The sequence below is a fragment of the Suricata suricatta genome, chromosome 13 (genome assembly GCF_006229205.1).
Source record: "Suricata suricatta isolate VVHF042 chromosome 13, meerkat_22Aug2017_6uvM2_HiC, whole genome shotgun sequence".
Classification (NCBI taxonomy): Eukaryota; Metazoa; Chordata; class Mammalia; order Carnivora; family Herpestidae; genus Suricata; species Suricata suricatta.
Window position 1 is genome coordinate 4281097 of NC_043712.1, and position 15471 is coordinate 4296567.

At 52.8% G+C, this 15471-nt stretch overlaps 1 protein-coding gene across 3 annotated transcripts in view; it reads left to right on the forward strand.

Annotated features, from left to right (window-relative positions):
• Window positions 1-15471, forward strand: part of RAPGEF1 (Rap guanine nucleotide exchange factor 1) — a 107756-nt gene that overhangs the window by 25069 nt on the left and 67216 nt on the right. Inside the window, exon 1 of one of the 3 annotated variants that reach the window (XM_029920918.1) lies at window positions 6602-6812. The exons of 1 other annotated variant lie outside the window; for it this stretch is intronic. In XM_029920918.1, coding sequence (XP_029776778.1) covers window positions 6689-6812 — 124 coding nt within the window. In that variant the 5' untranslated portion in view covers window positions 6602-6688. Of the gene's footprint in view, window positions 1-6601; window positions 6813-15471 lie in introns of those variants that run through there. One more of the 3 variants, XM_029920920.1, reaches the window with a different exon arrangement.

Below are 15471 nucleotides of genomic sequence, written 5' to 3' on the forward strand. Positions count from 1 at the left end.
AGCCCCCTCTCCACCCTGGATCCCCCTCTCCGCACCGGAGCCCCCTCTCTGCACCGGAGCCCCTCTCCATCTGCCTCTGGGGGCGTCCCGCCCACCTTGTAGCAGTCGCCCTTGCAGCGGGGTGTTTCAGGTCTCTGTTCCCCGTCCCTCCTAAGGATTCGTGCGGCGCCTGCCTGACACACTGCTCCCTGGCACAGAGCATTAGGGGCTTGACCTCCCACATCCCCTTCCACAGGGTTCCTTTCTCTCCCCAGGGGAGGCAGGGAATGTGACAGGACCTTCCTCTGCACCAGGCCAGCTCACACTGAGCTTTGCTTACAGGGGCTTTCCTAACCCAAGCAGTGGGGACAGTGTCGGGGACCCTGACCTTCACCAAACGACATGGTCAGAGGGTTCGCACTCCCCCACGCTCTGCCATGCCTAAGCTGCCGTGGTTACAGCGGGCCCTGTGCCCTGCATGGCTTCTGCCCTCGAAGCAGAAAATTGTGCAGGGGAAGAAACTTGCCCCGAATGAGGTGTGCAGCTCTAGGTTTCTTTCTTTGTAGCTGGGGGAGGGGCCCGGGTGGGGGCCTCTCCTGCTTTGGGGACGGGGCCCAGGGTCAGCTGTACAGCACAGAGATAGGGCTGCCTTCTTTGGGCACGCCATCAGAATTGCAAAGCCAAACAGTACTTCAGAGGATCGGACGGAAGAGGCCACCGATTTGAGATTTCAGAGCTGGCCTTTCCGCGGGTGGTTTGGGTTCGCGGCCCACAGAAATGAATGTTGAGGGTAAAGTGGCAGAAGCCCCCTCGAAGCAGCCAGGCCTTAACCAAGCTCCCAGGCACACGGAGTTCTGGGCTGATGTTTTTGTTTTGAGGAGAAGTTTAAAAACACTACTCGCAACCTCCACCACAATGAATACAAAAATATGCTTGTAAAGAAAATATATTTCAATCCTTGCTTTGGGGTAATACTTCAATCTGAAAAGAGGGTTGGAACCAAAAACGCTTTAAAAGGTGACCTTCAAAAATGTGCCAAAGCTTCTGCAAAGAAGACCCACCTGCAGATTCAGTCCACTGATGTCCTTGCAGTTTTCAAACATGCCCACTGGCTTTGGGGAAGCTGCCTCTTTTTATTATTTTTTAAAATATTTTTTTAGGCTTTCTCGTTTTAATTTTTTTTTTAAGTGTATCTATTTATTTTGAGAGAGAGAGAAAGCACAACTCAGGGAGGGGCAGGAAGAGAGGGAGAGAGAAAATCCCAAGCAGGCTCTGCACAGTCAGTGCAGAGCCCGATGCAGGGCTCGAACTCATAAATTGTGAGATCATGACCTGAGCCAAAGTCAGACGCTTAACTGCCTGAGCCATCGAGGCGCCCCGCATCTTTTTATTATTAAGACGCCCTTAGTTCCGGGGACGTTGTGGCCGGCAGACACCAGTTGCAGAACAAAACTGTCCTCAGGAGATTGAAGCCAGCAGGGTGAGTACAGCCTGGGCCCGGGCTTCCTGGAAGAAGATGGAGTGACATGTTTTTCTCCATGGTCACCCGGTGGCTCTCAGAAATCTTTGGTCGAACACCACGGGACTTTCCGCTGCCGTTCCCCCTTCTTCCTGAGGAACCGTTTGACAAACCCCACACACCGTGTAATAGGAACACCCTGCTTCCTGTCGGATCTGGGGGCACCTGTGCCCGGGGATGCTGGGTCCTCAGCACATTCCTGTCCTTCCCACCGGGCTCTGTTTTCCTATGTAGAAAGTGCAAGGTTTCCCATCTTAACTATAAAAGTGCGGTTATCATTTAGTGTTCTGAGGACTTGAAAGATACCTTGGTTTTCCACTAATGAAGCAGTTAATTCGCCCGTTGGGGTGAGCCAGGAAGGAGGACCCAGCCTCCAGCCGCAGGGCTGCTCCTGAGCCGAGCCCGGCGGGACCCCAGGCCTAGCGAGGCACTAGTTTTTCCCCAAGTCCTGAGGTTGGGCCCTCTGCCCCCTCAGCCCCTCCGCTTTTAGCTTCTGTGTACTTCGTCCAGGTTTGCTGCCTTCTGACCGCGGAGGTGAATGCGTGTAGTTGTTTTGTGTGTGCTTTCGACAGACGCCCTGCCATTGACCCACACTTCTCTTCCTCCCTGAGAACCGCCGCCTTAGGGCAGCTACTGGAGGGCAAAACCCACGTTTTTCTCCAGCGCAGAGTAGACGTTGATCAAACATTGCAGCCCGATCTGAGCAGGGGATGCAGGGCAGGAGAGCGGTGACTGAGCTCTCTGGCCCACCACTTCTGGTGACTTTGCTGTCCTGAGCGCTCATGTGCACAGTCGGTCCGCAGGAAATGTCTGCTGGCTTACCTGTGCTCAGAGCCTTGTATTAAAGAGACCTGTTCTGGCCAAATTTCCTTGCTTGGAGTGGCTGGTTGGTTGGAATTTGGTGACCGGTACCAGCAGTCACCCTTCCCCAAGCCCCATGGCTGCGCTAACGCAGGCCTGTTCCAGGCCCAGTGTTTGCACACCTGTCTCCCCATCAGAAGGGGACTGTCCTGTCCCAAAGAATTTATTTTAATTTTTTTAAATGTTTATTTATTTTTGAGAGAGAGGCAGACTGCAGATGGGGGAGGAGCAGAGAGAGAGGTAGACACAGAATCCGAAGCAGGCTCCAGGCTCTGAGCTGTCAGCACAGAGCCCAACACGGGGCTCGAACCCATGAACTGTGAGATCATGACCTGAGCCAAAGCCAGACGCTTAACCGACTGAGCCACCCAGGTGCCCCCCAAAGAATGTTTTGATGGGAACCGAGAACTTCTCTGTCATAGTCAGAGGACCTTGTACCTGCCTGTCACTTTGGCTCGGCTGAGTTTGCACAGTCCCCCATCTCCCCCTCAATATTTAGAATTAACTTGACAGTTTACCGCTTTCCCCTGGATCTTTATCCCCCTGGAGGACTAGTTAAAGCCCAGGTTCTTGGGTCCCTCCCCTAGAGACCTTGATTCGGTAGGTCTGGGTTGAGGGGAGGATGGTGTCCTCACCAGCTCCAGGCCGTGGTGACGGTGTTTTCACAGCCCAGACCCCTCACTCCCGTTGAGGGAAGGGGTAAGACACTGTTTGGTCGTAGAACTAATTTGCAGGGTTACAAAGCAAAATAGAACTGAAATCTTTTAGATTTTGGATACACTTTATGTACTTGGTCATAGTCACAGTGTTTCTTACTGTGGTTTGTGGTCAGTAAAGGTCAGAAAGCTACTGAGCGCTTCCACCATAGAAATGGCCCATCTGGTGCTGCTCCCGGGCTGCCATCCTTAGTTCCAGGCTCAGGGCAGGAAGCCCACCTGGTGTCGTGGGGACGCTGGGAGCAGACCGCACTTGCGTAGGACCCCTGACCTACGGCGGCTCCTCCTCGTCCTCGCCAGGAGGCTTCTCCATCCCACTCTCCCTGTCGGGAAGGTTCTTCAGTGTTGCACGCTGGTCGTAATGGATAAGTTTCATGAAAGGATGTTTAGCCTTACTACCTTAGCGCCCTCTGATCGTGTCTATTCTGTTTCACATTTTAATCCCCGGAATTGGTTTGGGGACCTGCTGACGGGTCACGAGGTGGAGTGGTGGGCAGGAGCAGTAATCGGCATGTCTGTCCCCCCACCCCCACCCCCCGGGAGCTGGTGCCCTGCCTCGGTTCTGTCTCTCGGGGGTGCCTCTCTTCCCCAGGGCGGTATCCCGTCCCGTCTGCTTGGCTCACACAGCTTTAGGCTTTCTTCACGAACTTTTCCTGTGTCTTTCAGGGAGTAAACCCTGCATTCCTTCAGCACTTGACTTGCTCTGCTGTGTGTCGGGGCCCTGTGTGCATGGCTTTGCCTCTCTGTTAGCTTTTACACCCCACGGGGGCAGGGCCTTTGTTCCCCTTCGACCATGGACCAGGCCAGAGCTTCTGTGGCACTGAATGCCAGGCACGTGGCTGGGAGGAGCTGAGCCAAGTTGTGCTTCGTTGTGTAGGTGGCCACAGGGCTGATTCGTTTGTTTTTTGTTTGTTTGTTTGTTTTGGGGAGAGAGCACACGCTTACAAGTAGGGGAGTGGTAGAGCGGAAGACACAGACTCCAAAGCAGGCTCCAGGCTCCGAGCTGTCAGCTCATGGGGCTTGAACCCACAAACCACGAGACCATGACCTGAGCCGAAGCCGGACGCTTATCTGACTGAGCCACCCAGGCACCTCTGAATTTGGTTTTTATCCTTGTTTCAGTGAAAAAGTACATTCTGATTCCAAATAGCTGACTTGGAGAAGGCACATCTCTGCCTCCTTCCCCCATGTGGCCTATGCCTGTCCCTCCTCCTGGCGTGCCGGGACAGGGCCTCACACAAGCCGCAGAAGGCCGCCTCCTGTGGAAAGATTTGGTCCTTTAAAAAGAACTTCAATCCAGGGGACGTAAAGGCTGTGACAGTTGAGAGCACAGATGGGAAAACGAGGTTCCTTCTCGAGAATTCTAGAATGAAGCAACTGGATTTTTCCTCCAGGCACTCTTTGGAGTGGAGTGGGTTTCCAGAGGGTTCTGAACACGAGAGAATTTGGAGAGAGTGGAAGGAACTTATTGGGCTGAGCCTCCGACCCAGGAGGGGCCAGCCCCTGAAGAGCTGCCTTGTAACACCGCACCTCGATGCGGCTTTGTTGCTTACTCATCATGGGCTGCAGGGGCGTGAATTCCGTGAGAGCCGGGAGGCCTTTTTGACTTCGGAAAGTCCCCTTCCAATGCCTCCTAGCCTAACGACTGCTCCAGCCACTGCTCAAATACGTGTTCTTCCGCAACCCATTGTTTTTAGAGTTGTTTAAAAATAGTCACCTCTCTGACCCCACCTCCCAAGGTGTGAGAGCTGGCCTCTCCCCCTCGGGCTGAGAGACCAACCGAGTCTGGCCGCTCAGAGTATTTTTAGCCCCAGAGCCAACCCCGTAAGAAGGTCTTTGATGTGCTGCTGCTGTGAGGGAGCCGTCTTGGTCTTGGACTTGGACCATTCCAGAAGGGTGTGATTCACTTTTATAAGCTGCGCTGGCCTCAGAGTCTTGCCTTCTGCTCTTGTGGTGACTCGCCTACCCGGTGATCAAAGTTGTGAGCACATCTAATGAGCAGCACATTTGCCAGGCTTTGGTTTTCAAAAGAGGAAGAGAGAACCTGCACTGAGGCGTGCCGTGGGGGTGGGGACAGGGACAGGGGGTGGCACGCCTGGCCAGACCCAGAGCCCCGTGCCTCCTGGGGGTGCTGGCTGATGCGGAGAGAACTCGAGTATTCCTAGAGGAGACCAGAGTCCACGAGCCCTCTCCCCGCCCCCCCCCAGCCTGTATTCCACTTATTTCAGCCATTTTTTAAAAATTTCTTTTTGCTTATTTATTTTTGAGAGAGAAAGAGAGACACAAAATGAGAGCAGGAGGGGGGCAGAGAGAGAGAGAGACGGAAACAGAATCTGAAACGGGCTCCAGGCTCTGAGCTGTCAGCACAGAGCCTGACGTGGGCTCCAACTCTGAACTCTGAGCTGAAGTCAGACGCTTAACCGACTGAGCCACCCAGGCACCCCTTATTTGAGCCATTTTTAAGGGTATTTATTCACTTCTCCCTCTAATACGTTAGGAGATGGTATGGCTGGTGTGTGAAGCTGCAGTGGGCTCAGATCCAGAGTCTGGCACCCCTCAGCCTCAGTTTTCCTACCTTACTTAGCCACTGTGAGGATTGGATGAGATAGGCCTGGCCACTCACTGTGCAAGACCTGGGCTCTGCTGTTGCTTTGGGGCCTCAGGGCCTAATGCAGGGCCTTCTGCACACGGAACCGATGCATTCGGCTAGAAATGATTGGGTTGGTTGTCAAGCTCTAAGCCAATGAAATTCTGGCTTTGGCTAACCCAGCATGACTTTAGATTTTAGTCCCTGAATTATGAATTGCGAGGGCCCTCAGAGCCTCTGGGTGGTTAGACCACCCGTGGCTGTAGGTAGTTCACAACCAGAATAGCTGGGCGTCACCAGTACGGGAGGGCGCTGTCTTTTTTGCTGGCCCTCTGCATGTGTTTGCATGTCCCACGAGGAGGAGAAACATCCGGGGGGCCGCGTGATACTTTCAGCCATTACTGAGGAAGGCACCCTGGCTGGCCTGGTCCAGGATGCCTAGGCCCGAGGCTGGGGGCGAGTCTGATCCCAAGGCCCCTGCTTCCTCTCTGGGCAGACGCTGGATCCTGTCAAGTTCCCTCACGTTCGCACTCAGCTCGCAGCTGAGAGCCCCACCGCCCGCTGGCACCTGTCCAGGGGACCACGTCGGCTGGCCATTACTGCAGCGACATTGGCATTGATCAGCACTTGGCTCTGAATGCGTAGAGCACAGTGGAGTTCGTTCCCCCCTGCCCCCTCCCCATGTATGTCAGCTTGTCCTACGTAATGAACAGGTCTTCCAGAACAGGTCCCCTGCCGCCAACCTATTTGACAGACAGGAACAGAGGGTCAGAGTCCATGAAAAGCATTCTGCAAAGAACAGCTGAGAAGACCCTTAGTTCATTTTGTTTCAGAGAAAAACCCACTGCCTCTCCGTCACCCCCACCCCTTCCTGCCCTCCCGCCACGTGCCTGGGAAGCCAGAAGTACGCCTTTGGGGAAGTGGTCATTTTTTGAATCCTTCTGTGGTCCTCGGAGACTTCTGAAGCCTTTCGCAAGCCAGCACCTGCTTGCGGACTCCGATGCCTTTCCTTGGTCGCCGTGTGAAATGCCTGACGCCCCGGAGCTGTCCCTGGAAGCACAGCCCTTTCCCCCCGCCCTGAGGAGCAGGCTGGGCCTCCATTCAAGGACTCTGGGCCACGCAGCACTCTGTCCTGCTCTCCGACTAGGCTGTGAGCCACTGAAAAGCCCCTGCTCTTGCCGATCAGGTCTCCTTCCTGGGCCTCCTCCCTCTGGGTCATGACCACAGGCTCTCCCAGCTCTCCGGCCCGAGATCAGGGGCTCCTTGGAGAGAACCGTGTCTTGCTCCTCTCTGTCGACCCTCACACTTTGCAGAGGTTTGGCCTGTGAAGATTTATGGGATGGATGAGTGAGTGCGGACACCATGCAGGGCCTGCCCTGTGTGTCCCTGCTGCTGTTTCCCCAGGTGCTAAGGAAGGGAACGGACTCCCGGTGACCCTTGTCCTTTGACTTTCTTCCTTCTCTGTCCCGTGAGCTCCTTCTGCAGCGTCCCAAGCGGCCAGGACTGTGGCTGTCTGCTCCTCCCGGTTGCCTGGGAAGGAAAGAAACCTGCGCCCGCTGACAAGTGAAAAATGTCTTTCCTCCGGAAGTCCAGAGGGTGGCCTGACAAGTGATGTGCTCTTGGGCTCCCTGTGCAGGGACACGCCCAGCTGAGGCCAGCAGAGTCCCTGTCTGCCACAGCCCCAGTGCCTGTGAGCGCCCGTGCCCCACCGCGGGGGCCTGGCCCCGCGTAACCAGGCCTGCCTGCCTCCAACTTGGGCCGCCTTGCTGGTGACCTGATGCTAAAAAATATGCTTGGAGGCCCTTGAGGAGCATTGTTTGAATTCTAAACTGGCACCAGTCCGAATGTGCAAGTTCCTCTGAGGGACAGAGGCTGTTCCAAACAGCTCCACCTACGGGACGAAGGTCAGGGTGGACTCCACTTCCTGTTGTAGCCAGGACCCTGAACCCCGCGGCGCACTTTGGCCCTGCCTGCTCTCTGCCCATTGCTGTGGGTGTTTACTCAGAATGAACTGATTCCCGCCCCCCGCCCGTGTCTCATTCCCTCCGCTCACTTCTCTGTCCCTCTCTCTCTTTCTCTGTCTCTCATCTCTAGAAATAAAACTCTGGAGAGGTGACAAATTCACATCTCTGGATGTCTGTGAAGTCTGTGGCTTTAAGACTCTCTAGGTCATTTCCAAACAGTGATGGAAAAAATACTTCCTTGGGAGCAGGCCACGCTGAGGGCAGGCTGACCTTGAATTGTTCACAGCACATGTTAGGGTACAGCTGCCTTGTCTGTGTGTGCGTTTATGGGGTGGGGGTTGAGGGCCAGTGGTAGGGCCCTGTGATTTGGTTTCCTCATCTGTCAAATGGTCATAAAAATACTTGCCTTCCCGTGTTAGTGTGAGGGTAGGGAACACAGGGCCCAACTTCTAATGGGACGGTCACAACAGAGGCTCCTGATTTAACCATTTGATTGGACTCCAGGAGGGAAGCAATTCTCAACCCCAGAGACCCCACTTCATCTTCCCTTGGGGTACCCGATATTTGATGAATGTTTGATAAAAGGAGTACGTCTTGGGGGACCCTCTCTGTGTGAATTTATTCGGAGCCCTCTCGGACGGGTGTAGGTGAGGGGGTATGGACCGTTCTCTCTGAGTGAGAGGAGAAGCTCCAGGAGGGTTTTGAGCAGAGGGGCAACGTAATAGGACTTCACCTTTTACAAGGACCTGTCCAGTTACGGAGTCTAGAAGATTCCAGAAAGGCGAGGAGCTGGGGACTCTGGAAGGGTGGCACAGTGGCTTAGGCACCAAGTGGCATTGGCTTGGCTCAGGGTGTTGACAGTGCCGGTGGTTGTAGTGGGAGATTCGTAGTTTGCTGACGGATCAGGTGGTGCATGTGAACAGGAGAGCAGAGTCCAGGGTTTTGACCTGAGCTATTGGGGGGATGAAACTTCCTGTTCCCCATGATGTGGTAGCGGCAGGTTTGGGAGGGCACATGGGGAACACGGTTATGTGTCTGAGCTCCCCAGTCTAGAGCGGCCAGGAACTCGTGCGGAGGGACGGACCAGTCCGCGCCTCCTGTGTCACCTCTGTGCCTCCAGCGCCCCCACGGGGACCCTCAGCTTCCATCTGCCTCCTTAACTCAGACTCCCCTGTCTGCCTGGCTAATTCAGGCTCCCCTGGAGGCCTGCAGGGGAGGGCTCCTGTGGCCCACGTCCTGACCCAGGGCCCGGCACAGGGGAGACGCTCGAGTATGTGTGGAGAACGAGTGTTGTTCATTTCTCAGACTGACCTCATGAAGGGGCACTATTATTATTGTGCAAAAGCACATTGGTTCAGTCTTGATAAAGAAACAAAAGAAATTAGAGAATACAATTGTGTTTAGGTTAAGTTTTTTATTTTTTTATTTATTTTGAGCAGAGAGAATGAGAGAGAACACGGAGGAGGGGCACAGAGAGAAAGGAGACAGAGAATCCCAAGTAGGCTCCATGCTGCCAGCATAGACCCCGACGTGCGGCCCAAACTCACAAACCGTGATCACGATCGTGACCCGAGTCGAAATCAGGAGTCAGGTGCTCAACCCCCTGAGCCAGCCGTGCGTCCCTACGTTATGTTCGCTAAAGTTTCCATACAGCCAGGGAAAAGAAAGTAGAAAACACTATTTAGATCATAAAAATATTTACATTTACGTAGGTTCTTTTATTATCTTTACAAAGATGAAAGAGAAACTTCCAAAGATACTCACAAATTATTCCTGTGAGTTGTTTGGGAAGACACTCACTCTTGTTTGTTTCAGAGAATAGGATTTCCTTAAACTGTAAATGAGCTGTTCACCGAACCCGTGTGAAAATCATGTGAGCTCTTCTTTAGAAGAAGCTTAGACCCTTGTGTCTACTTCACTCCAGGTTTTTATTGAGATATGCCATGAGTCAGAAAAGTACATCTGGCTTTATGGACAGTGTGGAGAATCCTCACAAATCCAGCACACCAGTGTAACCAGCTCGGAGCGAAATCCGCCTTGGCCCTCCCTCCCGTCCCCTGCTGGTCCCCCCACACCCCGGCTGTAACTGCCCAAAATCGTAGATTAATTTTGCTGGTCTTCATATTTATACAAATACAAATTTATATATTTACACAAATGGAATCGTACACAGTGTCCTTGTATGTGTGCCTTCTTCCTATGTTTGTAAGGTTCATCCATGGTTTGTTTGTTTTTTCTAATTTTTTTTTAATGCTTATTCATTTTTGAGAGACAGAATATAGGCAGAGGAGGGGCAGAGAGAGAGAGGGAGACACAGAATCCAAAGCAGGCTCCAGGCTCCGAGCTGTCAGCAGAGAGACCAACGCGGGGCTTGAACCCATCAACTGTGAGATCGTGACCAGAGCCAAAGTTGGACGCTCACCCAACTGAGCCCCCCAGGTGCCCCAGGGTCACCCATAATTTTGTGTGTAGATGTAGGTTGTGTGTTCTTATTGTGCATAGCATTCCTCACGTGTGGGTGCCACGGTTTATCCTTTCTCTTGCCAATGGGCATTTGGGTCGTGCTGCTTTGAACATTCTGGTACATGTCAGGAGTTCACAGGGGCGTTTCTCCAGGGAACATACCTGGAGCGGGCTCGCTGGGCCCCTGGGAAGCATGTAGCAGCTTCGTCCTCTCCATGGCCGCGATGGGCACTGCCCCTTGCTCTCCGTCTCGCCAGTGTTTAGTGTTTCCTATTTCCTTTTTCTCCATTCAGGTGTGTATGTAAAGGTGTCACTTTATGGTTCTAATTTATGGTTTCCTGGTGACCCTTCGAGGGATGCACCTTGTCATCTATTAGCCATTTGGATAGCCTTGTTTGTGAGGGGTCTGTTCAAGCCTGAATCTGTTTTCAGTTGTTCCCAGGTACGCAGAGAGAACCACAATGGTGCCTCAATGAGGTGTGAGCCCAGATCCGGGGTGAACTTGGTTCCTTGTGTAGGTAGGAGGCGGAGCGTCTCTCCTGCACCCCGTCCCTTCTGCCTCCGACCCCAACCTCACTCTTCGGGTCTGTCCCCGCTGGTGTGCACCCAGCTGGGACATCGGGACAGTGTCGCCTCAGTTTCTCAGGGCTCATACTCGTGACCGAGCCATTCCATGCCTAGGGGTCTGCCTGCCTCATGATACAGGCACCCAGGACGGTAAGCGTGAGGGCTCCTCCACGCAGCATTGACTGAGGAGCAAAAGCTAGAAACCGTCAGCCAGGAGACTGGGCAAAGGGTTTCAGCAGAACGTTACTTAGGCGTTAACCGTGCTCACATGAAAAAATGCCCACAGAAGTAGAAAAATACTTCAGTTCTGCCAGAGGAGGGATTTTCACTTTCCGTGTTCTATATTTTTGCAGTGCTTGGATTTTTAGAACAAGGTTGTTTTACTTTTTTGTTGGGGGGAGCATCTCCTTGCTCCTTCCAGCAGCTCTGAGTCCTCAGTCGTCTGCCAGAGCCGATGGGGTGAAGGGACAGATCCTCAGGTCAGAAGAGGCATTGCTGTTGCAAAACTCCAAATACTAATTTTCCCTCTGCTTTAACGTGAATAGTTCTATAGTAAGTGAGACAGAGGATCTTTTCATATGGAAATTGTTGGGAAAAAATGACACATCAGGTTGCTTTCCGTTGGAGGCTGTGGCTATTTTTAGCTAAGTGCTGGCAGAGGCCTGGTGATGTTATCAAGTAGCAGTAATGGCTTCCATTTATTGAGCACTTGGTCTATATCAGGGCCTTGGCGGAATTCTTGACACACTGGGTTATGTTTCATCCTCACTGTGGCCCAGGAAGGTGGGCCCCGAGGTTATGCTTTTCCAGAGGGGAGGCTCCTGCAGCTCAGGGAGGTACAGACTTTGCCCATGTGTACAGCCGAGCTCCAGGTAAAGCGCAGACCCCCTGACTCCAAAGCCCGCGTGCCACCTGCCATGCCCACAGCCCACTCGGCCTGGACTCTTGTCTCCATCTTTCCGCTAGTCTGTGAAATTTCAATTAGTAACAGTCTGAAAACGTTGGTTTAAAAAAAGTTTTTCCTAGGGGCTCCGGGATGGCTCAGTTGGTAGAGCGTCCACCTCTGGATGTTGGCCTGGGTCATGATCTCATGATTTCGTGGGTTTGAGCCCCGCATCGGGCTCTGCCCTGATGGAGCCTGCTCAGGATTCTCTCCCCCGCCCCCCCCCCGTGCCCCTCTCCCACTCATGCTCTCTCTGGCTCTCTCAAAATAAATAAACTTGAAAAGAAAAAAAAAGTCCTTCCTAGTGTCCTTAAGCCACTTCTCCACTCTCATCCTTTTTAGCCGTTTGGAAAATGGGGGAATATGGACTGGGTAGACGCGTCCAGATGGAACTTGTGTCAGTGGACAGACGCGCCACAGTTCTGTGCCCAGTACATGTAAGTAACAGGAAATTGATGGCCCCGGTATGTCTCAAGACTGGCTGCAGTCATTTTGCAACTGCCTCCAAGTGTTATCCACCATGACCCTGACTTTGTGGTCCCGTGGGTTGATATTTAGAGACTGCCCTTATCCAGAGCAAAATTAAGCCCTGACAGAAACCACTGCTAAGTTGGGATCCCAGCTGCCACCAGTGACATTTGAAAGGCCAGTTGATACATACATTTGTCAGCAGCAGGCAGAGACCGTTGTCGTGCTTGGCGGAGGGGCATGTTGAAAATCTAAAACTGAAACCTTGGTAGCTGGCCGACTGACTGCTCAGAAGGAAAGTGGCGTGGCTTTGGGGGTTTGGGGTTTTGTTGGGTCTTTTTTTTTTTTTTTTTTTTTTGAGATTTGATTCTATGGACAGGCTAAGTGCCTGCTCTTAGTGACCGTGTGTCCTTTAATACAGAACGTTAAGCCCTGTAAGCCACCCCTTCTCTGGAAGAAATGACTGGCAGATTAGTCATTGCGAGTTCCTGCCCTTCCGCGGTGTAAATGCCACACTGAGCAGACTCTCTGCTTTCTTAAGTTCTGTCGGAAACCTTTGAAGTTACTCTCACAGATTTGATAGACTACAAATAAGATAGCAGTTTCTGGCATTTTCCTTCTTACGTGAAGAAGGGAATCCGATTGTATGGCCGTAAGGAACGTGCACCAGTCTGGCACTCCCAGGGGTTGGTGGGGAGCGGATATGGAACAACAGAGATTTTGATAGTGGGACTGCAAAGGGGCGCGGCTGTTTTGGAAAATCATGTGGCAAAATCCATGAAATTAGGGGCACCTGGTTGGATCAGTTGGTTGAGCATCCAACTTCAGCTCAGGGCATGATCTTACGGTTCGTGGGTTCGAGCCCCGTGTCGGGCTCTGTGCTGACAGCTCAGAGCCTGGAGCCTGCTTCGGATTCTGTGTCTCCCTCTCTATCTGACCCTCCCCTGCTCATGGTGTGTCTCTCTCCTTCAAAAACAAACAAACATTAAAAAATATTTCTTAACCCTTCAATGAAATACGGTATATACTTATAGCTAAGCAGTTCTAGTCCTAGAAAACTCTTGCATGTGTTCCAGGAGAGACGTGTGTGAGAATCATAGCGGTGTCGTTTCTAGAGGCTGGAAACAGGCCAGTGTCCCCTGGGGTTATGGAATATATGGAATTTCACGGCACTGACAGGGAGAGCATTTACACGTACTTCAGTGTGGTTACATGTCAGACCTACTCCTGAGTGGAAAGGCGCGAACGTGAGAGTGTGTACCGTGTCTTTCCACTTACGTAAACTTCACAAACCTATCAGTTAACCTGTACTTACAGATAGAAGCACCGTCACAAATGGTAAGGGATGAGAAGCACAAAGATCAGAATCACAGTGACCCATCGTTGGGACGAGAGATGTGGTCCCGAAGGGGCATGAGGTGGCATCCGCAGACTTGAAAGAAAGAGAACTTGACGTGTCCGGGGCTGTGCTGCTCGGCCCCTCGGCCTCCAGCCGCATCTCAGGTCCTCAGCGGGTGCCCGGGGCTGGCCCGCTGGGCGGTGCAGATAGAGAGCGTTTCCATCATCACTGAAAGTTTGACAGACTAGGTTGGTGGGTACGTGCATTTAATTCTGAGTTGTGTGTGTGTTTATACATTTACATATATGTATATGTATTTATATATTTATGAAATCTTTCAAAATGTTGTTTTAATTTCAGTTCTAGAAAATCTCTAAAATACACACACACATGCAGAATCTGAAAGCATCCCCTCCTAAGTGAAAAGTCAGGGAGTCCCAAGAGTGGTGGAGAAAGCTCCCCGAGACTCAGTAGTGGAGGAGCATCTTTTTGGCCTTGGTCTCCACTCCAGATGATTAATACACTTGCGAGACTCAAGGAAAGGAGCAGGAAATGTGTGTGTGCGTGAGGTGCTGTTGGTGAAGTGACCCTGACGCAGCCGCCCCCGTTGCTTCCTCCCGCCTGCTGTCCCTGTGACTCCGGTGCTTTATCCACCCAGAGCGGAGTCTGAGTGACCTTGCAAGTCATCTCAGATCCATGTTGCCAACCCGGTGTTTCCCGGAAAAGATGACAAGCAGCCTCCGAGTGAAAACGTGTCCTAGTTAGTGCCGTCTTCTGTTTCCGGGGTGACGAGGTCCGTTATTGTTAGGAAGAGCCTGCCTCCTCCGCTTGATTTAACACCTTGTGTGCTAAAGGTAGCTGTTCCGAGGCTGTGAAACACTCCCAGGAGAGCGGTTTATTGGTAGATCTAGTTCTTTCTTTAAATGCTGACGTGGATTCCCAGCCGTGCCCTGAGACAGACTAGAATCGCAGACTGAGATCGAGAGGGTCCCGTAACATGCTTCCTGCGCTCAACGTGCTCTTGGGTCGGAGGTGCTCTTCGTTGGCCCTTGGCTCACGCTCAGGGCTGGGTCTGCAAGTGCGGGCGCTGGAGACATCTTCTGGGGGGCCCTCTGTGCCTCAAGCGCACGCCCCAGTTCCAGCCTCCTCGTGATGGCAGAGGTGTGAATCTGGCCTGTCCCTACGGCAACTCAGGGTAGCAGACCGGCACAGGCAGAAGTTAGTTCCCCCAGCCCAGGTCTCGGAAGGTCTCTGACCACGAAAGCAAACCAAAGAAACTGTGCATCCTGCCTGGACTTCCCCATCTGCGTCTGCGTTTCGGGCCCTGCTTTCAGTCTTAGTCGCTCGGATGGAAGTCGTAAGGGTTAGCACGTTGCTCCAACATCTCATCTGGCTTGGGAACCTGCCTGGGCCGTGCTCCGCCTGCGGGGACAGGAGGGCCGAGGAGACCTGTGAAGCCACAGGGCAAACCAGTCCTGTACTCTGGTCCGAGTAAAGGAAGAGGCCGGCAGGCCCTTGTAAGGCCCACAGTTACTTGGGGTCACAAGTTACAAGTTCAGTGCTACAGAATTGCCCGATTAAGGTGTGTAAGCAGTTGGGAGGTAAGAATTCAGAGTTTGGTCAACCTCGCTACCGATCCAAACCCCATAGTTCGCGTGGCCAGCTCCCTGCATCGAGGTGCCACACGCCCGGTACGTGGGCAAGTGCCTCACTGCATCATCCACGGGCGTCTCACTTACCCTCCGTCATGTCAGCCACCGAAGAACAGGGCGCCTGGGGGGCTCCGTCGGTTAAGCGTCCGACTTCCACTCAGGTCATGATCTCACAGTGTGTGAGTTCAGGCCCCGCATCGGGCTCTGCGCCGGCAGCCCAGGGCCTGCACCCTGCTTCGGATTTGGTTTCTCGCTCTCTCTCTCTCTCTCTCTCTCTCTCACCCTCCCCCACTGTGCATGAGTGCTCTCGCTCTCTGTCTGGGTCAAAAAACAAATAACTAAATAAACTTAAAAAACAAAACCAGAAAACAATATTACCACCCCCATTTTCCAGACAAAGAAACTGAAGACTT